This window comes from Perna viridis, chromosome 2 (genome assembly GCF_037379345.1).
Source record: "Perna viridis isolate PV_CMFRI_1.1 ecotype Kerala chromosome 2, ASM3737934v1, whole genome shotgun sequence".
In the NCBI taxonomy this organism is placed as follows: domain Eukaryota; kingdom Metazoa; phylum Mollusca; class Bivalvia; order Mytilida; family Mytilidae; genus Perna; species Perna viridis.
Genome location: NC_142446.1, coordinates 47,474,450 through 47,488,788, shown reverse-complemented (window position 1 = coordinate 47,488,788; position 14,339 = coordinate 47,474,450). Strand labels below are relative to the sequence as shown.

The 14,339-nt window shown below is 33.0% G+C and overlaps 2 protein-coding genes across 2 annotated transcripts; both read left to right on the top strand.

Moving 5' to 3' along the window:
* Positions 1–222: 222 nt before the first annotated feature.
* LOC148625436 (uncharacterized) lies at positions 223–5,982 on the top strand. The gene is made up of 8 exons (XM_088568967.1): positions 223–375; positions 919–1,053; positions 2,885–3,052; positions 3,180–3,619; positions 4,078–4,255; positions 4,654–4,860; positions 5,128–5,256; positions 5,776–5,982. The coding sequence occupies exons 1-8, from the start codon at positions 321–323 to the stop codon at positions 5,886–5,888; spliced, it is 1,425 nt and encodes a 474-aa protein (XP_088425093.1). The 5' UTR covers positions 223–320; the 3' UTR covers positions 5,889–5,982.
* Positions 5,983–6,120: 138 nt separating this feature from the next.
* LOC148625435 (neuronal acetylcholine receptor subunit alpha-10-like) lies at positions 6,121–13,841 on the top strand. The gene is made up of 8 exons (XM_088568972.1): positions 6,121–7,302; positions 8,687–8,759; positions 9,541–9,671; positions 10,260–10,304; positions 10,711–10,820; positions 11,177–11,712; positions 12,061–12,260; positions 13,485–13,841. The coding sequence occupies exons 2-8, from the start codon at positions 8,690–8,692 to the stop codon at positions 13,710–13,712; spliced, it is 1,320 nt and encodes a 439-aa protein (XP_088425098.1). The 5' UTR covers positions 6,121–7,302; positions 8,687–8,689; the 3' UTR covers positions 13,713–13,841.
* The last annotated feature ends 498 nt before the right edge of the window (positions 13,842–14,339 follow it).

The window sequence follows — 14,339 nt, the reverse complement described above, 5'->3', positions numbered from 1 at the left end:
TGACTAACGGCAGCTACGCGCCTGCAGGCTGATAAATGGGACCCTGATTTCAAAATTAGACATGTTTTAAGTAAACTCACTCATTAAATTAAAAAAAAAAACGAAAGTACAAATTTTGTACACTATAAGGTACATTATATGGCCCACGACTAGAAATAACAGGTCACATGAAGGACTAACGCAGTAACGGATGAGACAATTACCAACCGTTATCGAACGAGGAAACAAATTTTCCGATTATAATTGCCTTTAATGACTGATAGTTTGATATTGTTAAATATCAAATCCTGACACCAGTAACGGTATTAAGTAATCAAAAGATGGACGTCTACAGTAAAATAGCTTTTCTTTTTCTTATTATTGGATTCTCATGCGGTGAGTAAGTTACCTTGTAACATGGTTATATGTATTAGAAAGAGTACATCAAAACCTAGGCGAACTAATTAATTTGGGTAATTTGTGACCTTACTTGGTTTGCAACCAAGATAAAAGTATTTTATTAGCATTTGCTGTTTTGATGCTATAATGCCTAATTATAAAGCTTCTATGATCTGCAATTAATCTATGCTTTAAATAAAACACATATGACGGCAAACACTTGGCAGTTACTAGCTACTGAATACAAATTATTTATTAAATCTAAACTATTGTAGCATTTATAGCATGTTCGTCCAACATTTATTTGTTCAACCTTTAGCAATGTTGACTATACAAGTTGCAGTGACTGTATTCATTTGCATCTACAATGATCATCATTACACACTGATACGTTCTTTGGTGCATTGTAAAGAGGGTTTGTAATTTACGAAGTGGAATATTTCAATAAGCGACGGAAACTTGATATAATAGAGAAAACATAGTAATGGTAAGCGAATCGATGACAGATGCCCGTAATTCTGAAAATTTTATACTTTTTAGTGCAAGGCCATTTTGGCTTGAAGCCGAAAACAAGAATTGTTTTTCGGGATGAAAGAGGAATCGTCGGTGAACAGGACGTTGGTTTTGGAGATGCTGACTACTATCACTTGAACCTAACGACAGGAGAGCAGGCAGGTACAAGCTTTTCTTCAAATTAATGTAGACATCGGCGATATCACAACTCATAGCCTTGCAAAATGTTTTTTTTTCAGTACAAATAGTTCCGTTACTTTCAGACAAAGTCTAAAACCATATTATAAAAGGAAATATTAACTCCTAGACAGGCAAAGTCTGAGCTTAATAGAAGTCATCATATTGGTAACATTAATTTTAAATAAACATAAATTTAACATTTGACCTTAGAAGCACTGCGAGACTGTTGGGAATTAACCTGTAATACCGAGTAAGAATTTTTAATTAACTAGTTTAGTATCTTTAACAAAAACAAAATGTTTTATCTGTTTATAGCTCACTTAAAGTTTTTCAGTACATCTATATTAATAAGGCTATAAACAATAAAGTCAGTGAAAAAAGATATTATAGCACTGTCGTTACTCATTGACTCCTTTCGTCTGTTTCAATGACATTTTTTTTAAATGTTGTGTTGAGCACTGATAACAGACCCCCCTCACGCACATTCGCATAATGTGGCTTTCAACAAATGAATTTAAAAAAAAATAAACCCACCGATATATTTACCCAGTAAGTACAACTGCCATTCAAATTAAGAATTGGCACTACTAAGATAAAACCTAGGTGATGTAAAACTGTAAAAGGCAAGATTATTTATAAAATATCAAAATTCAACGTTGTCTTCTTACAGGTTACACTTGCCTCATATTGTATATTCAACATTAGATATCAAATTTCAGAGGATTCAACATTTTTTTAGCATGAAATGCAATCATATAAGTCTAATTTTGCGCGTGCCAGAAGCGGTCCCCATCTCGGTCGAAAGTTGTAGGTAAATTCGATTAAATAGTATGTGTCCCTTTGTTTTCCTATATAGATCTTTTAAAAAAGAAAAAAAAACAATTCGCGAACTTTTACCCAAAAATTCAAAATGATATTTAAAAATAATAACACACTCCATACTAGGTATAATTATGTACGTGTCTTATAAAACTATGTCTCCTTTCAGCATGCTTAGCACAATGCTAACAGAGTATTTAAGTTGCATTAACAAAAACTTGAAAGATTTGAAGACCTATAGGTAAATACATGTAAGAATTAGTCAGATGGTTACATTACGATTTTAAACAGGACAGGGCAGCTGGGATTGGTTTTTTTTATCCTGACAATTTGTTATGAGCGTTTGGGTTACTCGGATTCTCAGTTCACAACTTACTATGCCATACGTTATTGTTTCAAACTTATCACTCGCCCCCTTACTCCTACAAAGTAAGAGGTTGGAATTCCGTTCCTCCATAGCCCAACACCAAGTCAGAAAATAGCTTGCAAGCCAACTTCTTACACTGCTGGAGTACTCGTCCCCTAAGATAAAACTGCTATATCCAAAACTAAAGCATAACCTATTTCTAATAATCAATTTAATTTGCATGTGCATATGACGAAAATGCACACCATAATTTCAAAACTCCCCGGACTCCGCTCAAATAAAGGCAACAGATGTTAGCTAATGGTTATTTAATCATTGACACGTTGAATAATTGTAATTGCCTACTTTTTGTTGAATAAAATGACACTTTCTGTCAAATTAAAATCATAGTAAACGAGCTTTTATGGAGGGAGTTGATTAAACGAAATTTATGAAAAGAAATATGATCACCGTATTAAATTTTGAATTACTACTGAAAGCATCAAAACCAATAAATAAATCTGCAATAATTTTTTTTTCAAAAATGCCGATAAGTGCCAACAAGACACAGTGACTGCTGTTTGACAGCACAGTGTATCCGGTCTTTAAGAGCATATACATATCTACATAGGGAGTTTTGTTTTTTAGCTCCTCAAATGTTACCGCAATCTAGACCGGGCCAAGCCACATCAACCCACAGCTGTGACAATGTGCGTGCTGTTCCAAGTTCACTTAGAAGTTCTTCTGTAATGAGACCGAACGGTCTTTCTAGATTTTACCAGAAATACACTGAAGCATATGGTATTCCAATAGTGTGTAAGTACATTTAGCTGATAAACAATGAAATACTTGTACTATAACGCGTTCATAAACAAATATAGAAGAAAGCAGTTCAAAAGTGATAGTGTTCGACATTACAACATGTATTTTTTTCCTATTCCAGCGTCTTCAAGGGTTTCAGATAATGCCTTGAAGCGAGCCTGTTACGTCACACGGTTCTTATTTGCGGACAGCTTTGCAGTAAGAAATTCATTCTTCCAAAGGTCAGGAAGGACGGCTGTGATTGGTCAAAACGAAGGAACGACAAGCATACCGGAACACAGCTTTCTTCCTGCCTGGTGGAACGACAGAGCACGTGGTCTTGGTGCCACTGACCACGCACCTGTATCAACAGGAGGAGAAGAAAATCTGCTTTGCTATCGGAATGATAGATATCCAAATGAAGATATTTTTCTCCACGAGTTTTCTCATGGTGTCCACAACCTTGGAGCCAAATACGCAATAAATGGGTGGAACCAAAGATTAGCAAGACAGTACTCTGTCGCCAGACAAAGAGGTTTATGGAGAAATACCTACTCAATGAGCACTGTGGAAGAATATTTTGTAAGTTCTCCATTTTTAACGCATGTTTATCGGATTGATTGTTTGAATACGTTTTGAGGCAGAGTGCGTTTTGTTCAAAGACTACAAATGAAACACGCGTAACTTTATGCTTACAATAATATTGCTTTAAAGAACATAGAAAATATTTTAAGGACGCGTGTTAGCTTTTATTTGGATTCGGTTCTTTATCTTAAAGCATTTGGAAATCAGCTTAGATTAAGACAGATAATTAATTTTGATATTTTTATGAAGATTTGTAAGCATCATAATAAAGAAAAAGAAAACAATGGAAATTGGAGATATGTAACCTATTACCACGTTTTATTTAGCAATTCATGCTGTCTTTAATACAAAATGAATAAACATAATTCATTTATTTTCGAAATTCATTTCTCTTATTGGATAAGAAAAGGAAGGGAAACAGTTCAGTACATCTTACAAATATTTCTTGAAAACAGGCAGAGGGAGTTCAAAGCTATTTCTATGTAAACGACGAAAGCAATCCTCCAAATGGTATACATGGTCCTATAAACACCAGAGAAGAACTGAAAAGCTACGACCCCGTGCTGTACGGGCTTATAAAGGAGGTTTTTCCCTGCCAAAACAACTTTCTTAAAAGACGTAACTCAAACAGAGGTGATATATGTATATATAAATATATTGTAAATTTTCAAAAAGATGATAAAACTAATCAGACTTGTAATATAACATTAAAAGATTTCACCTTTGAAACGACTACAGGTACATTTATTCGTGTTAGGTTACAAGTATAAACATGGATTCAGATATTCCGATTCCTTATATCATATCTGGACATTTCAAGCCCATCCATTAACTAAAAAGTAACAACAAACTTTCGGATCATAACAGATATTATGTATATAACATTTGGCGGTTATATAATACCTAACGCGATTATAAACTAAATTATATCGAACGAAACTTCCATGGAGCGATGTATTTATGATTAAGTATATATATGTTTTATCGAAGATTTTGGAGATGGTTGTCAATCTATGTATTTTTGTTTCCAGCGACTGAGGCTGCTCAAGTTCTGAAGATGAATTGTAAACTTGACGGCAGTGGCGGTGGAGGTGGTGGTGGGACTGGCGGAGGCGGCGGTGGTGGTGGTACTGGCGGAGGTGGTGGTGGTGGGGAAGGAGGTGGCGGTGGTGGTACTGGCGGAGGCGGTGGTGGTACTGGCGGAGGCAGTGGTGGTGGTGGGGCTGGAGGCGGCAGTAGTAACTATTTTTATGGTGTTTGTGAAAAAATCCATTCTATATTTGCGATTGGCACTTGAAATAATGAAAAAAGACTAGATAGTATGAAGCGTTCTTTTTATGCGGTTTATTTAAGAAATAAATTACGGTACTCCATTTTATCATTATTTTACCAAGGGTTGGACATTTATGTTGCATTGTTTTACCCCGAGCGATAGCGAATCAGTATTTTTCTTTGCTATAAGCTTAAGCCATTTCTTCAGTTCATAATTATGTCTATTGCTTCAGACTGCAGTGATAATAATCAACATTGTCGGTATTGGGCATCAGTGGATGAATGCAACAGAAACACTGCGTACATGCTTGTTAATTGCAAGAAAAGTTGTAATAGATGCACAAATACAGGAACTGTCACTGGTAAATTTTTATCATTTTTCATTCAATTAGAATATTTCAGTTATCAGACTTTATTCAATCCTAAACAAAGATCTATATTTGTCTTACATTACCAGACTGTCTGTCTTTTTTACTTCATTTCTACCAGGAATTATAGCTATCTCTACATAAGTAAGATTGGGGTTATTTTTATTGTTTAATAATTTTGATATTCCATACTATGAAAAATTAGTTTCACGTTTATTTTATTGCATTAATTGTCACAACACTATAATTTGTATCGCTTTATTTCGATATCAAACATTCACAAAGATGAAATAACATTTTACGCAATGAACCAATTGAACCAAATAAGTACAAAATTTACCGACCGACGGACATTATAACTTAAGGAAATCTGTTGGTTTCTAAGTCTTTTACAATTTGGAAAGACGTACAAGGCTAAGTGATAAACAACATTGAATTGTTTGTATTTTGCTCACAGTTTGCAATACTATGAGAAAAAATGTATTTGTTTTCATCGTTTTTTATGTTATTTAGGGAACTGTAATGATGGAAATACTTTTTGTGCCAGCTGGGCAAGAATGGGAGAATGCACTCGAAATCAAGGATATATGCTGCAGAACTGCAAGAAAAGTTGTAATTCGTGCTGAATCAGAAGAAAAAAAAACATTTATACAATTATCAGAATATTCAAACAGCAGTTACAAAAACTTGCATTATTGTATTAAATTTGTTTGAAAATAATATTTGTGTTAAATCTTTGAAAAACCTTAAAATACAATACGACAATAACCTTTTTGATAGATTTATTTCTAACAGGCTGTGCTACTTTAATAATAAATTTATCACTAAAAAATGCTTCATAAACTTGCTAGCCGATATGGTGTGTTGATCTCAATCTTAACCATAAGAACGGTTTACTTTATAGCTCACTTATTATAAAAAGTACTGGACATGCTTTGAGCTGCTCGAATAGGTAGGCAGCGGGCAATTCTCTTTTTATCGGAGCACGTAGTCCATGTATGTACCATGTTTTATTAAATATATATTTTATTGTTTTAAATTATTTATACTTGTTTGGATTTTGTTTGTTTGGATAACATTTTTTTCTTTTTTTTTTTTAATCCTCGTTTTGTAGATCAAGGTTACCAGAACCGTTTTAGTTCAAACAGGGTTTTCTTTGTTTTTCTTCTCATACTTTGTGGGTTTTCGATATCAGTACCCTTAATTTCGTTTGATTTCATGTGTTTTTCCTGTTTGCTCTTTTGTTCCGGTACATATATATTGACAAAATGCTGTCTTTCTATCAAATTGTATGTATTGAAATTTCATGGACAGTATCGCGTAGAATAAATTTAATTTTACAACACGATCGGTAGAAATTATTCACAAATAACTTGTCTTGCATGTCATGTTTGTTAGGGTAAGCATTTATTAGGTCTTATTGAGTTCTTATGTAGCGCCACAACGTCGAAGATACGCTTGAAGCCTGAGAGAAAATTCCTTATTTCCCTCCGAAACACCGATATTAGCCTGTCACGTTATAAAAAAATCCAAACTTCCCATTGCATGTTTGCCAGTCTTAAACAGAAATATGGCATGTATCAAGTCGACCAGGCATCGGTTTCACAAAAAGTCGTAAGTGTGAAATTGATCGTAAATCATGACGCCACAATGCTGTTCTAGTTTATGACGTCATTACTTACGACCAACTGTACACTTACGACTTTTTGTGAAATCGAGACCTGGGAGGAGAAATGGACCACAAAAAGGAAATAGATAATAGAATTATTATCTGTTTGTAAATGGTCGTCTGTTTACTAACTTGCACCATCTATTTAATGCATTTTTAAGATTTGAATCATTGACCAGTCATTTAATTTTGGTCGAAACTCGACACTTTGATAGTGAATTAAACAAAAAATATGTAATGGTGCAGAACATTATGGAATATGTTTTATAGCTAATTATTTCATTTAAACAATACTTAAGTGATTATTTACTTGTTTGTGCACCGATTCAAAGGGTTTAAAATTTGAAAAAGACGCACACAAGTCGGTAAAGGTAAGACAATGCATTATTGATATCTTAGTAATTCTTATCATGTTTTTTCTTCTACATATTGACCAATCTTAATAATTCTTATGTTTTTTCTTCTACATATTGACCAAAGATATAATGAATGAAAAACTATGATTTCTGAATGATGTTTGTTTTTGTTTGTTTTTTGTTTTTTGTTTTTGTTTTGTTTTTGTTTGTTTTTGTTTATTTTAACATGATTTCTTTTTATTTGTTAGTTTGTTTGCCTTTGCATTTTGAATGTTTGGAAACGAAAAGTGATTACAGTGCAAACATTGAAGGAAATAGTTCTACAATGAAATAATACAACACGAGAAACCCAAAATCTGCAAATTCCTGATAAAACTTAATGAAGGCTAAGGAAATGCGAATAGAATGACAAAAAAACACATTTTTAAAACTACACTTTCCAAGAAATACGTCGTAGAAGTATTTAGATAAGCTTGATATGTTTGACTAAAATATTATGTTAACATTCTTCTGAATATTACACGTCAAAGTCTGATTTTGACATCTCATGTTCATTGTATCATATTTTAACCATACTACAAGTATGGTCTGTAAAGGGGTGTGATATAGGGTAGACCATAGTGGGTTTAAATGAACACATGTAAGGCAGCAACCATTCTATTTTCTTGGGTGGGCTATGGATTTTTTCTGAGACCAACTTTTTCCCTTGAGCAAAAATGACTTATTTCCAGGCTTATCAAAAACATTTTTTTTTCAGCATTATTGAAAACAATCTTTTTTTTTTTGTTGTTTCACTACTTTTTTCATGTTTTCAATTAGGCAACAATATATTTTATTTTGCAGTTTTTAAAAACAAACTTTTTTTCTTTCTAGTGATAAGTCATATTATTTTTTTCCACATTATCCAGAATTTTTTTTTAAAAAATATACATAGCCGCCCCCTTAATTCAACTTTATCTTATTCACCTTGCATTAATGCAAAAATGCACGGAGAACAAATTAGGAAACATATAAATGAACTAATTCATGCATGATTTAAATGGCAATGAACGATTGACTTTTAAAATTAACCTCTGAGAAACATGTCTTTTATGTCAGCAGTTTCGAAGTAAACACTCAAGTCATTTCTTTTTTTTAATTGCTAAAGAAACGGCATATTTGCCATAAATTCATATCAAGCAAGCCGTATACCGTATATACTGAACTCATGTCATACCCACAGCATTATAAATCAAATATTAACTTCACAAATTTGAGTCAATGGGTCACGATGAGAATATTAGATTTTGAAAAATGAGTATTCATATATGAGACGAGATCAATTAAATTTTGGTTACTACATCTTTATGCTTTCGTGACCAAAATGATAAAACTAATCATGAATTTGGATTTGTTTCAGATAATGATGCAGGTGTTTAGCAATTTTAAAATACTATTGTGCATCTGTATTGTTAGTATCATACCGTATATAGGTAAGATTTCTTGTATCTGGGTTTGTCCATTGTATTATTGATAAAAAAAAATCTTTGATTTACTAGGGTTCAGTATCAAGAGTATCCGAGGTCATTGACCTGTTCGTATATGAGAAAATGATTTTTTGCTTCATATTGCATGTCCAGGGTTCTATCACAAATCGACAACAAAACATGAAGAACAGTCTGCTTTTCACCCAGTAGATGACGTAGCATTGGAAATCGTTTATTTCCGAAATATAATAGTTACAAAGACAAACTGCACAAAAATTAATATATGACAATGCTTCTTTTTTAACCTTTGTGACAATGGGACAACATAGCAATTAAATTTTTGTTGTTTTTGTATATCTGCTTATTTTTCTGTGCTTTACACAGCGACCGTCCGCACTTTTTACCAGTTGTTTGCAGAGGATTTTATGGAGACACATATGTTAGTTCCACAGAAAAAAAACAAACTTTATCGAAATAACATGTTGATTTTTAATGATAACGAAACATCTGAGGGAATTTCCCGACGAGTTTAAATGCATTTCACTTCAGTACTGGAGAGTAATAATAGTCACACTAGTTATACTAATAACCATGCTAATTTTGGTCCGAGTTCCGATGAAATTATATGAACTTCATCTAACACTACAGTTTGGTAGAAATGAGCACTTATCTTAGATTCAAACGAGATCAGAGACTAAACAATACCAATTTTAAATAAATTGTCCTTTTTCTATACTGATGTTACAGTTCTTTAATTCCATCGTGTATATGCCTCCTTTTTTATCAGAATCTTCGAGTATCTCTGACTTAGCAACAACATTGTTGTCTCAATATAATCTCAAGGTTCGTCCGATATGTCCTGGTATCGACAAAGTTCACGTTACTATTGATATGGCTGTACGACAATTGATATCGTTGGTAAGCTGTTAAAATATAAATTTTCAACACTGTTGAAATCCACAAACTTTACACACGAGACAGTAAGCAATAAATAAAATAAAGATTTCGAAAGTAATAGCTTTTTAGTCTGAAGATGCTGAAAGAAAAAAAAAAATCAAGGAGTCATATTGAAAACTGATGAAGTATTATTGTTCGTGGTTTCCTAAGCCACGAAATTTGGTTCCCAGTGGAAAGGAAATATCATATTTATTTGCATGATAGAGTTGTCACATCCACGAATTCAAGAATTTACGAATTGATCATTTTCACCTAAACGACGAAAATTGGTCCCTTACGAATAAAAGAACTTTCACAATACTTGAAACGAAATGGACAGGCGTTTAACAATAATGTGATAAAACGTTAGCTAAAATTGTAATGAATAATGCTTTACGCAAAATTAACACTCGACACCAATAATTCAAAACACCTTAATTAATGATCATGAAAATACAAGAACTTATATACTTTTCCTCTCTACAAAAACTTTGTATTTTAATGTCATAGACAGGAAGGAAGACATTTTAAACTTGTTTACATAAACTTTAATCATGGTTATTTTTTTAGAATGAGCCAGACCAAGTTGTCCAATTCAACATATGGATGCGTCTAGCAAGTTTATTAACTTATAAATATTCAGTCCAAATAGGACTTCTTTATACACAAGAGTCAAACAGAATTTTTTTTTTACTTTTTAAGAGCAATTACTCCCAGCAGAGTTGCCGTAACTTAGAAACAAATGTAAGCCTTGTCACACGGATTATGTTACTAATTTTTGTTATTCGGTAAAACAGTAAAAATCGTCGTTTTATACCACAAAAGAACGACAAACAACTTATATTAAGTAATTGGGACCTTCAAAGGTCTAATTAAAAGGATCATTTCATTAATTATTCATATCAATTATTGCCTCTCGATAAACGCCAACAACAGTAACTACAAGACGTTTGTATTTTCTTTGTTGTTATTGGCGATATTTCTTACTATGATGTAGGTTTCAATGTTGTAATTTTTGAAGGCATGGAACGATTGTAATCTTGTCTGGAATTCTTCGAATTTCAACGGAACAGGAGATCTAACTTTACCCATTAAGTCAATATGGAAGCCCGATATAACACTGTATGATAGGTAAGAATTTCTATTCAGACATTTGAATATTCTTTTCGAATTTATATTTAACTCCATAAAGATTTTCTGTTTTTTAAAAAGTGGTATTTGAGTTAATATCCTCTATTGTGGTATAAAAAAACTAGTATTTTTCAAGACGTTTTTGTCTGACCGAGAGTCTGCGTGAATTTTATCGAATCTAATATGAATCGGCACATTTTTGCATATTTTTCACAACCAGCGTAAGCCAAAGGGTAGCACACACAATAAGTAGGCATGTTTTGCAGTTCATCCGTTTAACACAGAACGTTTTGATTTGGTTACTAAAATTAATTTAATTAATCCTTATTAATTTTTTTTATTCCTGAAACTTTCAGCACTGCATCTGAGTTTTATGGATTTGATTCATACAATGCAATGGTTTACTCAAATGGTGACGTATTTTACAACTTTCCATCTCAAATAGAAGTACTCTGTCCTGTGGACGTTTCCAAATTTCCCTACGACAGACAGGTTTGTAACTTGATGTTTGGTTCATGGTCTCACAATGGAAACCAAGTCAATGTCAGTTCAAAACGTTCAGAAGCAGACCTTTCATCAATGAAAGAAAACGTTGAATGGATTATAGAAAAGGCTCCCATCGAACGTCATGAAGTATATTACGGATGCTGTCCTGAACCCTTTCCAGATGTCACCTTTTACGTTCACTTGAAAAGGAAACCAAGCTACTATATAACTAATATAATAATACCGGCAATACTGGTTACCATGGTTGCATCATTTGGATATCTACTTCCGGTTGAGTCTGGGGAAAAGGTCGGTTTAGAACTGACAGTGATGTTGGCAATGTCCGTCTTCCAGCTATTAGTTGCTGACAAATTGCCCCCTTCCGCCGATGCAACACCGTGGATATGTAAGTTCTGATTTAACGATAAAATAGCTGACTTGCTCTTATAAAACGGGTGGAAGCATGTTCAAGCTTAGTCATTTGATGATACGTACACTTTGTAGCTGAAACAATTGAGAATGATCTTATGAAAGTGTTGACAAAAATAAATTTGAAAATAAAATTCATCTTAAATTATGTGCATATGAATGCAAAAAAACTTTTTTGAAAGGATAAAAAGTATATTCATCTTTAAAAATATAACACCGAAACAATTATGTATGTCTGTGAACAAGATAAGAAATTTAAGTTAACGTCATATTAAAACCTTTTTCCGAGCAATTTATATGATATTTATACCAACTATTTTTACAGCTGTATTCTTCAATTTCACCATGGGCCTGAGTGGCGGGTCTTCTTTGTGGCAAGTTCTTGTTCTGAACGTCTACTACAAAGGCAAAAGACGCATGCCAAGGTGTATAAAGCTGTTTATACTCAGACCTCTTTCCATTTTATTGTGCGTTCCATCATTAGGTTTACCATCTTCTGCATACCAGGAAGTAACAAATAAACAGGTGAATTTGGTATTTATTCATATGTTTGTCCCTATTATGCTATAAAATTAGTTTTGCTTCGCTTTAGTATCTAGTTTTTTAACAGTGTAATAGTTAACTAAACTGACAATCTAGACATGATTTTTGGCCAATTTATGCCTTAAACAAATATTAAACGTAACATCATACCTTCCTATTTTTTATGATTAAGTAAAATTATTTTTATGTTTTGTTTAGGTCCGATTCTTTATAATTTCATTTTTAACTGTAACGCCGCAGTGTATAATTCACACATCTAAATGTATACTCGCTCACACTTACACCTTAAAGAGTAATCAAAGGAACCAAGGTTCTAGCGGAAATAAAAAGAAAGTAATCCAGGGACAAAGACCAAGCATGGGAAACAGACATACACAACAAAGAACATAAAGTAACTAAAATAATACATACAAAGTAACAAAAGAAGACGAACAACTCGGAAATCACTGAAAACTTGGAGCATGGTCCAGGTGCACCAGCAGGTTAAGCGTCATCTGCTTTTCTAGAAACACCCGCTGAGTTGCTCATGAAAGTCAAGTCCTGGGTATACAAAAGAGGAAAGGAAAACTATGACACGATGAACAAATCAGTTTTCATGGTGCATATGGATACACCATAACGATCCACGAGTTCATGATGACGACAATAAAACTTCTGTAGTGATGACTTCAATCTTGTAGCCACATAACACTTCCAAAAGTCTAACTGTAAGAGTCCTAGCGTGATACAAAAAGTCTGCATAGTTTCGGCAAGCTCTGGCATAACGTATAAGTTGTGATATGAAAACTCTATACACAGGTGCTGAAGGGATGTTGCCACATATGAAAGGAAAGTTGACAAATCTGAACGAAATGTCATCACGTTTATCTAAGTTTTGTCAAAAGTTTTCCTTTACCATCCATCTCTAAGTGTCGGTCAAGATATGAGGCTGACTCCACGTTGTCTGTAATATCCCTTATCTCAAGTTCTTGGGGGTAGATGGGATGTAACATGTTCCCGAATCTAGGATTCTTTAACGATAGTACGTCATCTATAGAGCGGAAATATATGTTTTACGATAGTTCAAAATATTTTATGTTAGTATCTCGGGCATTGTATTTTGGTAAGTTAAAGAACACACATTGATCAAGATATCGCGGTTTTAGATTGAAACTAACAACAATTAAAGATTGCATTTATTCTGTACAAACATTTACCTTTAAGCAGGATAGTATCACGGAAAAGCCCATCAACTTTTCCAGTTTAAATGGTAACAGACAAGGAAAAAGTGCATTAGCATTAGAACATGTGATAGAAACAACAGATACAGTGGATGATTCTGAAAACTGGATGCAACTTTCTCTGGTTTTAGATAGATTAGGACTACTTATATTCATTGTTGCCCTCGGTTGTGGATGTTGTTTCATTTTTATGGGAATCTTAAGAGGAGATTAGCTAACTTGAACTGTATAGAAAATAAAGTTAAAATGAAACATTGTACTATATCGCTTACTCAAAAACGCTGAAACATCACCATTCACAAAACTAAAAAAATACATAAAAGTTCGATTTACCTTTTCGATATTATTGTGTTTTCAATTTAAAAATATGTGTATTTAAGGTGCCTACTTATTAGTCAAAATCTATTACCTATGTTATATTTAATATTATTACCAACTTTAAAAACACAAAACTGTGTAGCAAATATATAAATATCTTTAAGAGCTTCAACGCACTACGGTACATACATATTCTGTAAAATGCATATATCGTAACCATTGAAGATGTTAAGAAGCATCTTTTAATTGAATTGATAACTTTTCTATTAACATTTGGTACTTATTAAATGATAAATGCGATATCTTCTTTAAGGGGATGGGAAGTTATTGTGATACCATATAGTAGTATTAATTTCATTTTTTTAGAAAGTTCTTCAATTATTTTGTACTGAAATACTCGTTAAATTAATTTACAAAAAAGTGTCAAAATATCATTTAAATTTTACGTTTTATATCACACTCCTTTTTTCGTGTCTGCAATTGATAAATACCCTTGTGTTTGAAAACCAAGACAAATATATGC